Below are 18,033 nucleotides of genomic sequence, written 5' to 3'. Positions count from 1 at the left end.
AAAACACCAAAGTTCTTTATCTCTACATTACTGTCAAGACAGTTACAGCATTTAAATACTGCCTTATCACTTGCCTAAAATAAATATTTCCCCAAATAAAGAAATGTGCATGTCTACTACTTTCCTCTTAAAAGCAAAGGCCAGCCCAGAATGCCTAGTGATACTGTGCCGGCAACAAACATTTTGCCACCCTCACTGTGGGTGTCCCTGAGGCTTCCTCAGTGGAGCTTCAATGTACCGTGGAGGTAAGTTTTAGAAACGGCCAATCAAGAGAAGTGGAAGCCCTGTAGCCAAAGTTCCTGTACCACTGTCTAACCCTTTCTCTTCAGGAGTTTCTCTCAAAAGAGTTGCATGTTGCGAAAGACAATTTAGAAGCAAAAGATATTACAGCCCATCTGTCTCAGGGTAAGATTTGCTTCTTCTCTTGAGAATAGTCTACTATGGTAAGAAACAGCAGACACTAAACTTCATAAACACAGCATCCTCAAATATTACATTTTGTTGTAATTGATTCTTGAAAGTTTTATAGTTTAAAAAATATATATTAACACATTACAATACCCAGTAGTATACATAAGGCCTGGACCAAATCAAAGACAATACATTAAGTCCACAAGCTAGAGCAATAGAGCCCCAGAGGCCATATCCCATGACAGCAGAGTCTCTGGAAGACTGAGAGTTCAAAGTCAAAGGAGACTTGTTTTCAGACTGGGGATGCAGCTCAGTGGTAGAGCATGTGCTAACCATAGGTCCTGGGTTCATTCCCCAGCACTATGAAAAAAAGAAAAGAGAATTGTTTTTAAGTCCTCTTATAGAGTGGCCAGAATTGAAGACAAACAATCCAAACTAAAGCTCACAGAGATTAACTTCAACATTAAATATTTATTCTTTTTCTTTTTAGACATTGGCATGTGACTGAACCCTTAGCTCTTAGACTGATACCCTCTCTGCTCCCCTCCTCCCCATCCCATTGAAGCCTACAAATAAAAAGAACTCTGTAGGGTAGCACATGAATGAACAGTACAAGCCAAAGACACCCTAACTGCCAACATTCATAGGCTGATGTGAGCCAGGAACACTTGCCACGAGCACTCAGATGACTAACACTTTTTCATACTGCTTTGTTGGGCCTTGGCCCAACAGGACATTCCTAGTATCTATGAACTGTTATATTCCCAACCATGGAATCTACTTGGGTTAAAAAGAAATAAGTATATTAAAAGAAATCTGAGTTAAAAGTTTTATTCATTCAACATCTCACATTACAAATATTTAAAAATTATATGCATACTGGTATAAATAGTCATTTGCAAACTATTTAATAACATTAATTTTCCACTAGCACTTCAACAAATGAACTCTTTTAAAAAGAACTGTGTTATATAACTTAAGAGTAGAACATACAAAAATAGGAACTTAACGTGAAAATGACTTTAATAAAAAATGAATTACCCTTGTTTAAAATGCTATAATAAATACTACAACCTCCCCATACACAGTAAAAACTATATGGAAATTCAGCCAAGTAGTACATTAACTGACATACTTAAATAACTTTTCCTTCTGATAATATGAGCAATACACTGGAAAAAAATTAGGGATTAGTAAAAACTAGACACCCACTTGCTAAAAGTTTCACTTCCAAAAAATATAACAAAAATCTGATGAAATTATAAAAACTAATTATACTTTAAATTTTAAAAATATAAAAAATAAAACAGTTGAATACAATATTGTCCCAATTCTTACAATGCTATCAATCACAGTAGCTTTAAAATAAGATAATAAAATAAAGCAAATGACCAAAACCTCTTTTATTCCATTTTTAAAAATAATCTCAAATTTACATTAGTAGAAAGATTGATTTCTGATTCTTTTCTTTAGAAACACCAGCAAGAAAGAGGATTACTCTTAACAGTAGAAAATGACATTTTTAAATGTCTGCAATTAAAAACAAAGAATTACACTGCAAAGATCTTTCAAAAGTTTGAAATAAGTATTGCACATAACTTGAAGTTAACTTGCCACAATTCATCACATTCAAGTTTCAAATCACCTTTTAACAGAAGATTCAACTCTTCAAAACAAAAGGGGTGAATTATCAAGTCTTTCCAACAGCACTCTCATAAAATGCTAAATTCATTCACTGCAAGTTTTATTTTGCATTCTGCAGAGGTCTGTGTATGGAGAAGTATATATATTATACCAAAGCCGGGGACCAGAGGGGAAGGGAGAGGGCTCCTTTACATAGAAAATAATCAGAAACACTTTATTTTACATTGCAAAAATAACCATGTAATTACTCTGTAACTACATTGTAAGTACATGGCTGGTGCCATGCTAGTGCGCTAGAACTACATGCTTGGTAAATTGAAGTGATACCCTAAAACCTGTAAACTAATTACATGTTAATTATGTCTGAGTTACATGGTAACTCCCAACTACAATCCCATGTAATCTGAAGGACATGTAATCAATAAAGTTCAGAGTAATAGATAATCATTGTATATGCCCTGTAAATTGAAGTGTAACCAAATAATCTGTAAACACGCTTGTCACACAATCACAAGTAAATATTAGTAGAGTAACAATTCCTTACATTAGTCATGCACACTAACATTACAAACCTGCCCCACGGCAGGCTATTTTGTTTAATTATATAGAATTTAAAAGAGCAGACATCTCTGAATCAAACACTTAATATCAATTAAGATTAAAAATGGTTAAACATTCACCAAAAATGTCTGCATTTTATGAATAATTTTAAAAACTTAGTAAGAAGCTGTAGACAACTTTGTTATTTTAAATTTCTACCCTATGCTTATGCATTTAATTTTTTTTTAGGAACTACAGTGTTATCTTGTCATTTTCATGCGAAATTTTTTTCATTAATTTGTGACTTTACATATACTATTTCTTAAATTATAGGTACACCAATAGCTGGTGGTGGGGAAGGATGTTCAAGCAACATGCTTTCTCTTCTCTGCAGACTCTAAAATAGCATTGCCAGTGCACAACATTCATAATTTAAAATGTATGCAGAGCACTGAAATGTATAAAAAGCAGAATTTAAGAAAATAAAATTTATTAAAATTATTTATATTAAAAAATGAAGTATATGAAGATCTCTCAGTAATAAAAGTACAAAAAACTACTCTTTGCAATATGAAAAATTGAGGTATTGCATAAAGAGATATCCCGTCAGTGAAAAGTGTGCCTAAAAATGTTCACTGTTGGAAAAACAAGATATACAAAAGTAGTGCATAACAAATATACATTATGTGCATGACAAAATAAGTTAGCTACAAAAACACTGTACCGAAATTCAGCAGGTCATGTACAAAGGGAAAAATTATTATTCAAAGCTAATTCTCAAACAGTGTTATTTCTTGTTAACTCAGCACACCTGTTTACTGAGTAGGAACAGCACAATAGCACACCCCAAGCCACCTACAAGCATTAAAGGAATAAAAAGAGGCAAATGAACATTCCAATTAGAATCATGTAGTTCAGGAGAAAAGAAAAAATGTCCCTGACCAGCTACACAAGAGCACCCTCCGTTCACACGACTGCTTCGCTGTTGCAGGGAATTCTGGAAAAGCAGCTCCCTTCCTATGTTGGACTCTTGTACAGCAAATGCCTCCATTTTGACCTTTGGAACTTCACAGATGTAGTTCATTAAAGCCTGTCTTAAAAGTAAAGGACTGCTTTTCCTACAGATAGTCAGTAGGAGTCACCAGCTGGGTGGTAACATAGCACTGTGGGGGCAAGTCTTTGGTTCTGAAGGATCCGAGATGGTACTGTTAGGTACAACTAGCAAGACAGCAGTTAGGATGTTGTTATTGAAATGCTTTGCACACTGATAGTAATCCTTTGAACAATGGATAGGGCATTGAGTACGAGAATGCCAATTAAAAAACGGTTACTTCCATGACCACGGCTTCAAGAGACTATCTTAAATTTACCCCTGAAGCATACTGTTCAAAACATAAGAATATCTTTCAAAGCTAGAATTTTATTTATAATAAAGCATGCATTACTTGATGAAGTTGGCACTTCAAACACTATGTCCCATGCTAAGTTCTGAAACTGTAATGTTATTTTATTTTATAGGAAGAGTAAGATAAACATACGTACTTTTGCACAGATTTACACAATTACTAGTTCAACAGTGCAAAACACTTTGCAACTACTTGACTTTTTTTTTTTTTTACTTTTTTCCCCATTTTCTATGTTACAACTAAATTACAGGATATCCAAAGTAACTTTAAATCTAAAACTAAGCCAATCGGTAGCCAATTTGTATGTTGTTATTTATCTTCCAGTTTTGGCTACAAGAGTAGTGTGACACAAAATTAAAAATGGTGTCCTTGAGGTATGTCTAGAGCTGTTGTTTTTAACGTCAAAATGGAGAGCAAAGGCTGACACCTGATGAGTGTTAGTAAATTAGGATATAGAGTTTATATATAAAACAACAAAAATAAAATTTATGCATTTGTTCCTCAAGAGAGGAAATGCTAGTTTTCCCACCAGATGTCATTAATTCTAGCTTTGGTAGGTTTCCTGGGGCTGTGACTAGGTAAGTCAGTAAATAAATAAATGCACTCCCCTCAGTAGTAAATTTACCCAAGTCTTACATTCTGAATTTTAAGAATTACTTAAAAGAAAATAAACTTAGCTCTGCTGACTTTATTGTCTGATGTAATAGCTCTGAGGCATGATGAAGTTATATCCAGCCTCAAAAGCCTTGCTCATGCATTTGCTTGCTTTGACATACTTTCATGTTAATAATTGTTAACTTCCTCCATTGCTGTTAAAAGAATAAAAAAGGACGGAAAAAAGAGAGATGAAAGAAATGAAGGGAAAGAAAGGAAAAGCAAAAGCACTTCCCGGGGGGAACTGTCAGAACAGACCAATAGTGTTCTTGTTGCATGGTTATCTCAACAGACGCATTCTTATGTTATATTATTACCAACAATTAAAAACCCCAAATATTGTTTCATTTCTCTGTTAATATTTCTCTCCTCTAAGAAAATGCTGCAGCAAGTTTGGATCCTCTTGACTTTCACCAAAACAAGAGAATGAAAACTTCCATGCAACATGATGGCAATATGAAGGAGTTCAGACATACTGTTTGTAGTGACACAAGAATCTACAAAACACCTATGTTATAGGCCACTCTTTTCAGTATACTATTGTTAAGTTACACACCGCTACACAAGGACATGCCGGTGTGAAGAGGCTGAGGAAGGGTCAGAATTAACAGAAGAGTGTACTTATTCTGAGGCCTGAAAACGAGCACTGTAGTCATTTATCCTTTAGTTCCAGCGGAATGAAATATGCCGAGGGCGGTCACCACCTTCCTTCACCAGGGGCTTGTGGAATTCCCTGCCGGCGCGAGAATGAATAGCAGCCCAGCAATATTCACAGTAATACTGCAGACAGGTGACATTAGCACAGAAGAATGGAGCAAACTTGCCCCCACAACGGGCCCCTTGACATTCATCACACAGCTGATCATCCAAGACATATGGCTTAACTTCCACCTGCAATCAGAAATAAAAGAAGGGAGTTGGCATCGAGTGACCATATGTAAGTGCCTTTCATCCTGCGTCTGGATGAATCTGTGCCACAGTGCCCAAAAAGGAAGGGGCAGTGACTCCCTCACCGAAATTGAGATAGTCCATTTAAAAATAACTGCTATGAGGTTTTTATATCTATCATTTTACATTTTTTCTTATTAAAAGAAACAACTTTCAAACAAGCAAGCAAAAAAGGGATTTTACCCAAAATCATAAAGTCAATTATGTAGAACATTATGAAATTAAACACACAAAACTAACTGAACACTCCCAACTTCCACAAAATAACATTTCAAGATTCAGCTGGTAAGAAGACGCCTGACTCGTGTATCACAAGCTTCTGAGCTGTCGCCAAGCCTGGCTCGTGGTTTCTATTTACAGTGTCCATATCCCGGGTTATAATCACAAAGCTGGGATTCTGGTAAAACAAGATGTGGCTATGGTATGCAAACCTAAAACCTGGCTTTGTTCTTTGTCAATGAGAATGCTTCACTTGAATCTAAAAGTCAGCGGTGACTACAAAACTGGGCCTGTTCCAGTATTCAGTAGGCCAACCTGTCATTTGAGCCTGTCAAGCATTAAAATAATCTGGCTATTGACTGGCTAGCTACAAGAGCACTGGCTATTTTTAGTCCTGGAGGCCTGGGATGGAACCCCCTGACCCAGCTATCACTAGCACTGGTGCCATCCAGTGCTGACAAGGAATCCTGACAAAGGACAAAGGTGACATGGATGAGAAAGCAGCCATTACCAGACTACTAGGCTTGAAGCCTCGGGCTGCTCCATAATGTCCACAGAGTGGCATGAACACTGACTAATGGATTTCTTTGGAGAGAATCTAAATTAATACACTTCTAATGATAAACCCCACAACTCTGAAACATTGCCGATGGCGTGTGAATAAAAAGCAAGCAGGCATGTTAATGTACACTGCAACCTATCTTTCCTGTTGCACCTGTATCTATAGGACACACCTTTCTCTTTATTCACACTACTGGACAGTGACCATGGAAGGAGAATATACGTGACATGAAACAGTCTAAACCACGACTGAGTTGCTTCTATCTCATATTGAGAATAGCACAATTAATAATCAATAAAGACTTCTGAATACAGTGCTCAGAATGTTGAATACTAACGTTGGTACTAATGAAAGCCAGTCTGCATCAAATAAAGAGTCTACTTAGAATACATATCAGCAAATTGCTTTCTTCACCAACCAGGTCTTTCTATGAAAAAGAATGGTCAGCTGAACCAGACATTGTACTGAGTGACCTAGATGGTGCACATTCTGGTATAAATTCCTATCTCACCACAGACTAGTAATCCCCCTGTGGCACCAGGATCAAAGGCCACACTCTGAGTAGTGTGAGTATATTATATGATTCTATCTACCAAAAGCTCATCCTAGGGTAAGTGTGTGCTGAATGTTTGAGACACAGAAATAAATCTTTGAATAAAAAGACACAACAGAATGTAGAGTTTCAGATACAATATGGTGGGAAGAAGAAAGAGATGTTTTTGAGCTTTTTCTTCAGCCTTGTGATTCAGAGGATAAAATCTAACAGAGAGGAATTTTTAAAAGTGTTGAAAATAATCTTAACTAATTACAATGTAATTTCTGGTGGAAAACCAGACTTTAAATGAAAAAGATGATTTCTTCTACTTAATCTGCTACATTAAAAGATTTTAAAGTTAGTCCTAGGGGCTAGAGAGATGGCTCCACAGTTAATAGCACTGGCTGTTCTTGCAGAAGACCTGGGTTTGAATCCTGGCACCCACATGACGGCTAACAACTGTCCTTAACTCCAGTTCCAGGGGATCTGATGCCCTCTTGTGTCCTCCTCGGGTACTGCATGACACGGGTGCACTTACACATATGCAGGCAATACATTCATACACATATAAATAAATAAAAAAAAGAGAGTTAGTTATAGAAGTGAGTTATTTAATCACACCTTAGTGGAGTGCATTGATTGAGAGTGGGGCTTAGTAAGGTATTCATAAAGTCCCAGGATTTGAAAAGTCAGGAGATAACAAGCACATTCACATGTGCATTTCTGATACAACACAATACAAAGGATTTGACAAATCTTTATCATTCCAGTGAATTGATGGAAGTAATAGTTTAAGAAAGATTAAATTAAGTGGAGTAAACTGGTCATTGTCTGCTCATCACTCAAAAAACAAAGAGAACACCCTAGGAAAGTCTTAGAATGCACATTCATTTGACCTTGTATACATAACTGTCAGCTGTTATTTACTGTTATAAATAAAACTTCTCCAGTTCTAATCTTAGTGACATTTAGAGGACCATTTCTAGAACTTTCTGAATGAAATCTAGGACTTACCCGTTTATCTATCTCTCCATGCTGCAGCTGAACAAAGCGGGCACTGATAGCAGCTATGTAACTCTGCTGATTAGAAAATGCAACTCGCCCAGCTCCTTTTGGGTACTTCAGCTCAGGGTCAGTATCAATCCCAGCATAGCAGACACCTCCATACAGCCGATCCATTATCATTGCAAGCTCCACTACAGAAAAGAAAAAAAAGGCAGAGAAATATTTGAAATCAGGAAAATTCATCTGGTTTACCTAGAGTTTTACCAAAAGCAGTTCATATGACCTCTGAGTTCATACCATTATAGCAATTATTAAAATCAAAATCACTATTACAACAAAGCTGTCTGCTGGGTTAATCTTTAATTATGAGCTAGCAGTTTTACAATATGTTTTCTTTTAATTTTCATAAAAACCTATAAAGTAGGCAGTAATTTTCTGAGAAAACGGAAACACAGAAAAGATGCAAGGTCATAGGTGGTAAGTATAGCACGGGGCCTGGCACCCAGGTTTGTCTGCTCTGTACCATACGGTTGCTATATCTTTACCAGTTGACCAGGTATTAGTTACTATAAATTGAGTATCAGAAAACTAATGGGAATGCTTTGAGCCTCTCCTGTCATCAGAACCTGTTACCTTTCTCTACAATCTAGCTAGCTGTTCATCCATTTTTTAAACATAAAAACTTGAAACAACATGAAAAACCCTTATGGAAACTCACTACTTTGTAAGCTAATTTCAATTATTTTTTTTTAAAGGAGTTTGAACACAGGCATCCTGCGTGAGTGGACAATGCTTACTCCAGAAGATAGGGGTCACTAAATGAGAAGCTCAGTGCCAAGCATGGGATGCTCCCCAATGAGTTATTGGTCAATGAGGCTCCAGAGGTACCCAAAACAACACAGGATATTGCCATTGCTCTTGGGCTGCCCAACTTTACTAGATGGTAAGACTCTACTGCTGAAGACACAACACATTTTGGTTGTAGAACATGAAGAATTAAGCTGGAACTAACCTAAAAACTTCTTCCCTCCTGGCTAGATTCTATAGTTCTAGAAGGTGCTATGCAGGTTGATGGGGGAGAAAAGTTGTTAATGATATTACCCATGATGAACATTGCATGCTACAATACCAACTTGCCAGGCAGTATGTACCCAACTGGTGCATAATAGCGGCATTAAGGTTACGATAGTAACCAACTGTGTTTGAATTAGATTTGAGGCCTGCTCCACAGATTTGAGTTCAGGGGGTCAGAGGCCCAGGGGGATCTTGATAAATGGACTGCTGTCTTGATAAATGGACATTTTATCAAACTACCTTTTAAATATTTATATTTATATTGACAGCTTAGTGCTGCCCTCTACCTTGGCCTCAGCAGTTAATGCAGAGATTCACAACTGGCCAAAGTGTTGAGAATAAGTGACTACTGAGTGCTCAGCCCTAAATGAGACATCTATATCACACCCCTCCCAAGGTTCAGGGAGCATTAAGGAAGAGGAGGATAAAAGAATGTAAGAGCTGGAGGATGGGGAGGAGAGCTGTGAAATGCTGTCTCATGAACATGACATGGCCATTGCACTCATGAGCTTACTTCAGCTATGGTTACCTGCGCAAGACCTGCACAAGATCAAGCCAACAACATGGTCAGTATTCCAAAAGGCAAAGCTAATTGGGTTCAGTGAGGTACAGGAAAAAAAAAAGAAACAAAAACAAAAACAAAGGGGGAGGGAGAACTTGTTGGGAGTACCTGGGAGAATTAGAGTGGCTATGATCAAGATACATTGTTTACATATACGAAACTGTCAAAGAATAAATAAAAAAATTCTATTAAAAGCCTTGAAAAAGTGAGTGAATCTTCTCCACAAAATGTTAAAAATTGAAAACTATTATTTTCATTTATTTTGTATGATTTTTTTGTTGTTGTTGCTGCTGTTGTTTTTCAGACAGGGTCTCCCTGTAACCCCAGCAGGCCTGCAACTCACCATGTAGACCAGGCTGGCCTCAATCTCACAGATATCTGTATGCCTCTGCCTCCTTAGTGCTGGGATTAAAGGTGTACACCACCACACCTGGCCCTATTTAGTGTTTTAAAAAAAATCTCATTTGTACTCTTAAACCTCAAGTTACTTAGGATAGTTTGGAGGTATAATTTCTTTGTAGTTTTCACTCTAAAAACAAGCTGGGCTGCTGTTACAGTTCAGGGCTTAGTAAAAAGTTGTTGAGCAACTGAGGACAGGGGAAATAAAAAACTGAACAGCTCAATACATAAAGTGCTCTGGTTTTTCAGATAATGATGACAGTAACAATTAGCATCTTATGTTACTACATTAAGGACTTTGATTGGTTATCTCATTTAGTCCTCAACTCTATAAAGAACATGCACGTTTGATCTCATTTGACAGATGAGGAAACTGAGAATTAGGAAAAGTAGACAATTTGTCCAAGGCTGCTCAACTATTCAACAGGGGTAGAACACATTAATTCAAATCCAAACACCTGAATTCTAGAACTCTCACTCTTAATGCATTAACATAAATCCTCATCGAGTATTTAATCCGAAGATCTTTATATTTCTTTATACTAATGGATATGGGATTTTTGTTTGTTTGACTATACCAGCTCGTAATGGTCGAGGAACACCACCAACAAATATTGTTTTTCGTGGGTCAAGAGGCTGTGAACCATCCATCACAAAGTCACTGTCACTGAGATTCCAGGGCCGAATCTGCACCTATGGAGTATGCAAATCAAAATGTCTCATATCAAATAAGGTTCAATATTATTTCAGAGTATTTTACAATAATCCACTTCATTACAAATCAATAATGCTGTTAAAACTAGGCTTTTAAAGAAGGCTTAAAAGCAATCTATGCTACCTTTCATTTCAGAGTAAACTAAACCAAGGCCGAAAGGTCAATTTAATTGTCTACTTACTGTAAGTAAAACACTTAACACGTTAATTAGCTGGTTTTCAGTTTGCAAGAACCTCTAGTTTACCCAACTCCACAAGATCTACAAAATTTAAATTTAGTATATTGAATTTTGATCAGTCTACATTGTAAATAAAATAGGACTGTATGTTAAATCAGCGTATTCTAGGAAGTGCAAACTACTGCTGAACCTGTTGCATTATTTTAAAAAGGATTTCAGGGGCTGGAGAGATGCCCAGTAGTTAAGAGCACTGGCTATACTTCCAGAGGACCTGGGTTCAGTTCCCAGCACCCACATGGAAGCTAACAACTATCTATAACTCCTGTTCAGAGGATCCAACATCCTCTTCTGGCCTCCCAGACACTGCATGCATGTGGTGCACTTATATAAATGCAGGTAAAATGCTCACATACATAAAAATAGATATTTTTAAAGGATTTCAAAGCAAAACTATTGCTAATATTTGCCTTTTCTTTTTTTTTTTCTTTCTTTTTTTTTTTTTTTTTGAGACACCACATGCTATGCATGCATGAAGACCTGAATTTGAATCTCTAGTACCCACACAAAAACCAGGCATGGCAGTGTGTGCCTGTAACTCCAGGTTTGGGAAGGTAGAGACAAATCCCAGGAACTCACTGGCCAGCCAGCCTAGCTGAAAAATGGCAAGCTTCAGGTTCATTGAGAGAGCCTGTCCCAAAGGAATATAGTGGAGTGCAGTGAGGGAAGGTACCTGATGTCCTCCTCAGGCCTCTGCACACCCACACACCTCCACAGGCAGACACATAACACATTAAAAAATTTTTTTTAATCATTAAAAAAAAATGAGGGCTGGGAATGGATATAGTTCAGTAGTAGAACATTTGCCTAGCATTCATGAAGCCCTAGGTTCAATCCTTAGTATTAAAAAAAAAAATCTCATGTACTTAATTTCCCCATAGATCAGTACATCTCTCACCCCTCATCAGAGAACCTTCTTTGGTAGCAGTGATTAATGTAAACACCCACAACTGGTCAAAGTGCAGAGGTTAAGAGACTGTGGAATGCTCAGCTCTAAATGAGACATCCATATCATTCCTCTCCCTGCAAGGTTCAAGGCTCATCTTGGGAGAGGGAGTGGAAAGATTGTAAGAGCCAGAAATAGACAACACCTACAAGGAAACAGTATTTGCTGGGGATGACAGGGCCAGTGCACACATGAATTCCTAAGCAGCTTTGACTACATGCACAAGCCAGCCAAAATCCCAGCATAGATGGGGAGGAGCTCATGAAGTTCCAACCTTTGCCAAGAAGCTAAGGCTAACTGATGGCTATGGGGTTTGGGAGGGGATAAATTTTCTTTGGGGATGTGGTCCCTGAAAGGCTACCCATGCTCTGGAATGACAGTCCTATATGCATGTACATACATACAGATGGCACTAATAGACTCAGTGTTTATTATTATTATTATTATTATTATTATTATTATTATTATATTTTTTAAAAAAAAGCTCATGAAGTTGGGAGCAAAAAATGGCAGGCACAATAGGGGAGGAATTAGAGAAGAAGGAATGGGGGCGCATTTGATCAAGCACATTATATGCATTATGAAATTCTCAAGCAAAGATAATAAAACAAATCAAGAATTTAATTTAAAATTGTTTGTATTTACTAATTGTTATAAAAGCCCATACCAAAGGCAAGGGTATTTTAGTAAGGTATTCCCAAATACGTGCATCAGTGATATCCTAGGCCAGAGGTATCTGATTCAAATAACTAAGGGGCATTGGCAAGAACATTTCATAGACAAACCAAGCAGCGAGAGTCCAGGTTATAGGAACTTTTAGAATATTCCTGACCTAGACAACCCAAGACACCAATAGAAGCTCCACAAACTACTGTTTGTGCCATTCTTCACAAGATGCTGAATGACAGATAATGAAAATCAGTAGTCATGCACCTATATTTATACACACAAAATGAGGTCTTCATTAGGAGAGTATGGTATGCAAAAGTTATTTAAGTGAGGCCTATTACTGCGAGAAAATTTAGCTACTTCATCTTTATAGAATGTATCCTCAAATGAATTCTTTAAAGGGTAAAGACTGGGTTAGGGATGTAGCCCAGTCGGTAAAGTGCTTTCCTACCATACATAAGGCACTGGGTTCAATCTCCAGGACCACACAAACCAGGGGTGGTAGCACATACCTGTAAGGCCAGCACTGGGGAAGTAGAGGCAGGATGATCAGAAGTTCATGGTTATCTTTGGCTACACAGTGAAAATGATGTGCCCAAATATGCAGAATGCCAATGTTAAGGCACATAATAAGAACAAAACGATTTCAGGTTAGTACAAGCTTAATTTCTCCATATCCTGTGACCAAAGTGTATAGTGTCTTTAGCAACAGGGTTTTACCATCAAGTACTACTGGGTAACCAAGAGCAGTAGCAATAGCCTATATTGTTCTGGGGTCTCTGGAACCTTCCTGACTAACATCTTGAAGGGAGGTATCCCACAACTGGCACTTGGGAACATCCTCAGTGTTAGCTATCCTTTCTCCCACCTGCTTCCTCTGCCCTACTCCAGCCCTCGTCCCACTTGAATATTCTAACTCCTAGTGTCAGAAGGTGCTTTGCAGGCTTCTGGGGGAGAAAAGTCATGAACACTCTTATCCATCTGTGAGCCCTGTAAACTGTAATAATAACCAGTCTGGAAAGATAAGCAGCCCATTGGTGCAATAGTGGTATGAATTTTCTGGGGGTAAACAACAGCTTCCTAATCAGACTTAAAACCTGCTCCACAAGAGGGAACTCATGCCTAGTACTGTAAACTTGGCCAAGAACATGTGGCAGGGGAGGTCATAGGCCCTTAAGAATAACCTACTTCTATTATTTTGCTAAAGGGACATAGAATCAAACTACCTTCTAAATACTGATCTTTACATCCATAGACTAGAGCACTTCTCACCTCTCATCAGAGAAACTTCTTTATGCAGTTGATGGTGGTTAATACAGAGACTCTTAACTGATTAAAGTGCAGAGAATAAGTGACTGTGGAGTGCTCAAGTTAAATGGGACACCTATATCATACTCCCTCACCCCCAAGGCTCAGGGAACATTGTGGAAGAGGGGATGGAAAGACTGTAAGAGCCAGAGGCTGAGGAGGACTGATACAAAACAGTATCTTCTGCACATGACAGGGATGTTGTACCTCTGAACTCACAGCAGCTGGGTTGGCTTACACAAGACCAAGCCAGTCAACACTCCAACATGGATACGGGAGGTGCTCACAGGGCCCCACCCTAAACTGAGGAGCTATTAACAACTGATGGCTCCTGAGGGAAGGAGTCAGATTTCTTCAGCAGTGCGGCCTGTGGTAGGTTGCCCATATACCGGTGGATGGCCCCATACCCATGCACATATATATGGACAGCAGTAATTGGACTCTGGGTTATCAGATAGAGACAACAGTGGTGACAGTTGAAATGGAAGATGATGATGACATGAAGTTGGGAGGAAGATGTTGGGGAGGGTGTTGTCTGGGAGGAGTTGAACAGGGAATGGAGAGATCTAAATGCATTGTATTCATGTATGGAATTTCCAAAGACTATATAATGCAAACCTATTATATTTAGATTTGACTTCCAAACATATCAATTTAAGAACAAGAAGACATGTTGATATGTTTTCAGGGGCTGAGAGATGGCTCAGTGTTTAAGAGCACTGGCTGCTCTTGCAGAGGACCTGGGTTTGGTTCATAGCCCCCACATGGCACCTGGCAACCTTCTATAACTCCAGTTCCAGGGGATCTGATGCCCTCTTCTGACCTCTATGGGCACCGCATGACACAGGTGCACTTACATGCAGATAATATATTCATACACATAAAATAAAAATAATAAAAAAACATTTTTTTTAAAAAGATGTTTTCACATGTCAATGGAGGCAAAGACAAAAAGCTATTTTATGCTAAACTGTTACTTACTGGCTTATCCTTGATGGTTGGGCTTGATACACACAGATAGAGCTTTCCATCTTCTTCAATACATGCATCAATGAGAGCCTGAACAGAACTTTCATCCTGAAACAGCAGGAATGCATACCCTGAGGGAAAAAGAAAAGAAAAACAGGAAATGTGTTTTCTTGTCTTTGTTGTAATTTTTCAGGGAATAGAAAGCATAAACTAAAATTAAAGAAGGGAAAAATAAAATAAAATAAAAAGATTAAAGCAACATTCATACTAAAAGTCTGATTGGATCAAAAGATAGCTCATTTTGGTAGTATTCTTTTTAAACATTTATTTATTATTATGTGTGTGTGTGTGTGTGTGTGCACATGTGTGGACTCAAAGGACAGCTTGCAGGAGTCAGTTCTCTTCTACCATGTGGCTTCTGGGGATCCAACTCAGATTTTCAGGCTTGGGGCAATGCCTTTGCCTGCTGAGCCTTCTCACCAGCCCCATTTTAATAGTATCTTGAAATGTCTTTTAGAGTACAATGAAAATTGAACTAATATATTAGAAGCTGGGTGTGGTGGTGCATACCTTTAAGATCAGTACTCCTGAGGCAGAGGCAGGTAGAATGTTGTGAGAATGATGCCAGCCTGGGATGGTCTAAATAAAGACAGAGTGTTCTAGGCCAGTTGGGGCTGCACAGTGAGACCCTGTCTCAAAAACAAAGTATATTAGATAGAAATTATTTATTTATTTATTTATTTTTGTCTTTTTGAGACAGGGTCTCCCTGTAGCCCCAGCTGTCCTGGAGCTCACTATGTAGACCAGGCTGGCCTCGAACTCACAAAGATAAAAATTTAGAAAAAAATATAAATTTAGTGAAAACTTTTGTAGTAAAAGTAAATATGAAAAGGCTAAATATTAAACAATACCAGACAAGGTGTACTTGAATACTGGAACCCCAAGAATTACCTTTAGGAGGAAAATAAGATTTGCTTTCTGCTTTATGAGGCCAATCCACAATCAAAGGGCCAAAACGACGGAAACTAGCTGTGATTTCATCTAATGAAAAAAAAGTAGATTTACATGTATTTACCATCATTTTTAGAAGGTTTCTTTTGTTGTTGTTATAGTTTCAAATCTACTATCACCAATAAATAGTACAAAGAATTCTTTTATCATTTCATCTAGTCATCAGCATTCAATAACTGGTATACCAACCTTCAACTTCTTCCTTTTCTTTACTTATTCCTTCTTCTAGTTGGATCCATCCATCCATCCATCCATCCATCCATCCATCCATCCATCCATCCATCCATCATCTTTTACTGATACTATGCTCGAAATTTCCAACACCACTGTTATCAGCTCAAAACAGGATCACTTTCTCATACATCCTAATATACAGCAGCCACAATCAGAAAAATCAACACTGATACAATACTACTCTCCCATCCATAGACTCCATTTAGTCTCCCAACAATGTCTCTTCCATTACTTCTGATCAAGAACCCTACCCAGAACACATTGCATTTAGTTGTCACATTCCTGAAGTATTGGTCTTTCTCTTTTTGGAACAGCTCTTCATTCGTTCCTGCCCTCTACATCCATTTTATAGTATGCTGCTATGGTCTAAATGTTTATGTACTCCATCCTGCAAATTCCTATGCTGAAATCAAATCCCCACTGTGAGAGTATATGGAGGAGAGGCCTGAGGTGATTGGGATATGGGGGTGGAGACATCATCAATCATAACAGTGTATTCATAAAAGAGGCCCCAAAGAGGTCCCTTGTCCCCTCTATCATGTGAGCGATAGCTATTATCAAAAAGCTTATCAGAAAGCAGGCACTTAACCAGATGTGGAACCTGATGATACCTTAATCCTGAACTTCTCAACCTCCAGAACTATGAAGAATTCCTGCTGTTTCTAAGCAACCCAGTCTATAGTACTTCGGAAAAGCAATGCCCCTCAATTGGACTTGTACTCTACTTTCTCATGACCTAGTTTCATGCTACGTATTGCAAACACAAATACCACCAAAATGATGCTATGTCAGCCTATCCTTTCATTGCACATGTTGATCTTGATCACCTGGTTAAGTTGGCATCTGTCTGTTTTCTCTACCAAGGAGAAACCATTTTCCTCTTTGTATTTGATTAGCACTTTGTAAGGGAGTAGTACTGTTACCTACCAACCTTCTGTTGCATCATCAGCCTTGACTCTGACCTACAGCCATAGCCTCAATGATGGCTGCCAAATGTTGATTATCTATTCCATTGTTCCTTCTATACTTATGAGGCAGTATTATACAGTACAGAAGAGTTTTGCTTTATCTATCTATCTATCTATCTATCTATCTATCTATCTATCTATCTATCTATCTATCTATCTATCTTCTATCGTGTTTTTATATCAATATAGACCTACTTCACTCAATAGGCTATAATTTAGTTCTCTCATTTATTTTGGTGCTTGATTTATCCAAAAATATTATTCCTGACTTGGCCAGGTGGAGCCCCTAGGTTCTTCTGACATGTCCCTAGGATTTTTAAAAGCACTTTCATACTTTGTGGCCCAAGAAGATATTAAGTATCTTCTTCTCTTGCCCCACCTCTAGATCTAGTCAATTTTTTACAAAAACACTCTTGGTTCCTCATAGCAGCGGAAAGGAACCCCTGTATGTTCATATGTATTTATAACAGCTTTTATGCCTACATATTATAAAAACCAACAAATGTATTTTGATATTTCCAACCCCACTCCAACATCTCATGGATTTTCCTAGTTTTGCTCCTTTCCATGCTCTTAAATTACCTTCTCATACTGAAGAAACCTTGTTCTGTTATCTGTGCTGTATTTATTTATTAATGCTTGCCCATTATAGCTGTCCTTTTGCCTCTGCTAGCCTCTCCTACCTTCTACCTTTGTGCACTGACTTGGGTTTCCCTCATTCCACACAAGCATTTCTGAGGCTTCTGAGCAGGCCCCTTCCAGACACACATATGCAAAGCCCACACCATTCACTAGGAACCCTCTTTCCCCTCATCATTCCATCTCCTTGGACAGAAAATTACCTGAGCCTAGGAAGAAGGGAAAAGAAAGAAAGGATAAATGGGGAAAAGATTAAAAAAATGAAGGCTTGATTATATTTTATTATTAATTTGCTATTAATGCTATATTATATAATTGGACAACTAATATGCAGAGTATAAGAAAATAAATTTCCATGAGATTTCTGGAGATAGCTAAAA

General features: G+C 37.9%; 1 protein-coding gene across 4 annotated transcripts in view; it reads right to left on the bottom strand.

Moving 5' to 3' along the window:
* Window positions 1–1,226: 1,226 nt before the first annotated feature.
* The window catches only part of Cpeb4 (cytoplasmic polyadenylation element binding protein 4), a 65,776-nt gene continuing 48,969 nt past the window's right edge, over window positions 1,227–18,033 (bottom strand). For all 4 annotated transcript variants that reach the window (XM_008850778.3, XM_008850779.3, XM_008850780.3 and 1 more), the window contains 5 exons: window positions 15,753–15,842; window positions 14,814–14,932; window positions 10,538–10,652; window positions 7,934–8,115; window positions 1,227–5,546 (listed from right to left, as the gene is read on the bottom strand). In XM_008850778.3, coding sequence (XP_008849000.1) covers window positions 5,319–5,546; window positions 7,934–8,115; window positions 10,538–10,652; window positions 14,814–14,932; window positions 15,753–15,842 — 734 coding nt within the window. In that variant the 3' untranslated portion in view covers window positions 1,227–5,318. The remainder of the gene's footprint in view (window positions 5,547–7,933; window positions 8,116–10,537; window positions 10,653–14,813; window positions 14,933–15,752; window positions 15,843–18,033) is intronic.

Source organism: Nannospalax galili, unplaced genomic scaffold (genome assembly GCF_000622305.1).
Source record: "Nannospalax galili isolate Female #2095 unplaced genomic scaffold, S.galili_v1.0 scaffold104, whole genome shotgun sequence".
In the NCBI taxonomy this organism is placed as follows: Eukaryota; Metazoa; Chordata; class Mammalia; order Rodentia; family Spalacidae; genus Nannospalax; species Nannospalax galili.
Note: the sequence above shows the minus strand (reverse complement) of the source record. Positions and strands in the feature narration are given on the sequence as shown.